General features: G+C 35.8%; 1 protein-coding gene and 1 long non-coding RNA gene across 2 annotated transcripts in view; both read left to right on the forward strand.

The window, feature by feature from the left end:
* Window positions 1–53: 53 nt before the first annotated feature.
* The window catches only part of LOC109587056 (uncharacterized), a gene marked incomplete at its 3' end in the record, with an annotated part of 7,225 nt that continues 5,489 nt past the window's right edge, over window positions 54–1,789 (forward strand). The window contains exons 1-5 of the mRNA XM_020003271.1: window positions 54–78; window positions 134–397; window positions 455–742; window positions 787–879; window positions 921–1,398. Of these exons, the coding sequence (XP_019858830.1) occupies window positions 54–78; window positions 134–397; window positions 455–742; window positions 787–879; window positions 921–1,398 (1,148 nt within the window). The remainder of the gene's footprint in view (window positions 79–133; window positions 398–454; window positions 743–786; window positions 880–920; window positions 1,399–1,789) is intronic.
* Window positions 1,411–1,789, forward strand: LOC109587059 (uncharacterized). The gene is made up of 3 exons (XR_002187375.1): window positions 1,411–1,582; window positions 1,631–1,718; window positions 1,774–1,789. It is a non-coding gene; the product is annotated as an uncharacterized LOC109587059 (long non-coding RNA).

The raw sequence follows: 1,789 nt of genomic DNA on the forward strand, positions 1-1,789 counted from the left end.
CGAGGGTGTGGCTGCTTTGCTGCAAAACAAAATTGCAACAGCTAGCAACTACTATGGCTAGAAGAGTGTTTTGTTTAGGTAATTAGAAACGGAGAGATAGCAGAGGTTTTATATTTATCAATATCTTTCTTAGGTATCAGTCATATAAAGTTGGTGTCTGATGTCTTAAAGGAAAGTCGCTTCGTTGATGCTGACTGGTTTGAGTTAGGAATGGGATTAAACTTACCTTATCCTGGCCTGGCAAACATCAGAGCTAGATTTACTGATCCTTCTCAGTGTTTACTGGAGTGCTTGAGCTTGTGGTTGACTTCAGCTAATAATCGTACTTGGGAATCATTAGCTAGTGCACTTGAGAGAATGAATCAAAAACCAGCTGCTACGCTCATCCGTAAAACATGTAAAGTTAACATACATACAGTACATGTACATGAGTACAATAATTTTAATTTTATAGATGATGATCCTGCTAGTCAGATATTCCAGCATTACAGTGATAGAATATCACAAGTATCTCTCACTGATAGCTGTATCCAGTTGTTGTTTACAGAAGGATTAATCACTGAGGATACACAAAGGAAGATTGAGAGATGTGGTGGCTCATTAAGTGATACATTAAGAGAATTAATGATTGCAGTATCTGATGATCACAGTAAGCTGAGGTCACTAGGAAATATATTAAGGGAATTAGAAGAAACTAAACCTTTAGCTCAAGATATTATTAAAGATTGTGGTAAGAATAACAGTATATGCTAGTAATAACTGTGTTATTGTATGTTTTCATAATAGATGAAATGATAGGATCAGTGACTACAGCCTTAGTTAGACAAGTTACCAATAGTACAGTCAACCTTTTGCCTACTGCAAACACAACAGTATCAGGTAACCCTATTATATGATATTTATCATTCATATGATTATAGCAGGAGAGTTCTTTTTCAATGCAGCATATCGGCCAATTTTTAATGAGGTCAGAGGCCATTTTGGTATTCTTCGAGATAAGATAGTTCCATTGATATCTCAATCAAAAGCATCCATTGAAGAAATGAAGTCATTCCTTCAACTATCCTTCCCTGAATTGAGTGCTGAGCTGTCTAATGCTCATAGTATTGAGGGCATCATGAATGTTGTTGTGAAGAGTTGCCGAGTCAATGACATCTCAATAATAAAAATAATTGTGCTACGCTTTGAAATTACTCAAGCTGAAGATCTTATATCGAAATATGAAGGCATAGTCAAGGGAGTCTGTGGCTCATTAAAAAACTTCCATAGTCAGAATCAGCCCAAACATCTTAGCTATTACAATACAATTCAGTTTACTTTGGGATGGGAACCAGATGAGCACTCACTTGATGACATACGTAATCTCTTAGAGGAAGCATTTAAAGAATTAAACAAGAGGATTATTGTACAAAGCATTCACCGTGGAAACTCCATCATTATCATCTGTTATGCTCCACATCATTTACTAGCTGCTCTTCTCTTGGAAGCACAAGACAACCTAACTGTCTTGATGAAGGAATTCAGTTTAATTAGACTAACCATTGGCCACTACACTGTCTATGATAAAAGGATCAGATACAAAGTACAAGATATTGAGACATTGTTTAATTATATACTGAACTGATTATAGGTAATGAATAATGAGTGTCTTGCAGAGGAGATTAAACTAGCTGATGGAGAGGAACAAGAACTGAGGACTTTACTTGATTACAAAGAAGGTGTGTGAGTTGATCTACTACTCAATTACTGATGTTACTTTTACTAATGGTATAGGATCAATATTTGAACA

Source organism: Amphimedon queenslandica, unplaced genomic scaffold, assembly GCF_000090795.2.
Source record: "Amphimedon queenslandica unplaced genomic scaffold, v1.1 AMPQUscaffold_12699, whole genome shotgun sequence".
NCBI lineage: Eukaryota > Metazoa > Porifera > Demospongiae > Haplosclerida > Niphatidae > Amphimedon > Amphimedon queenslandica.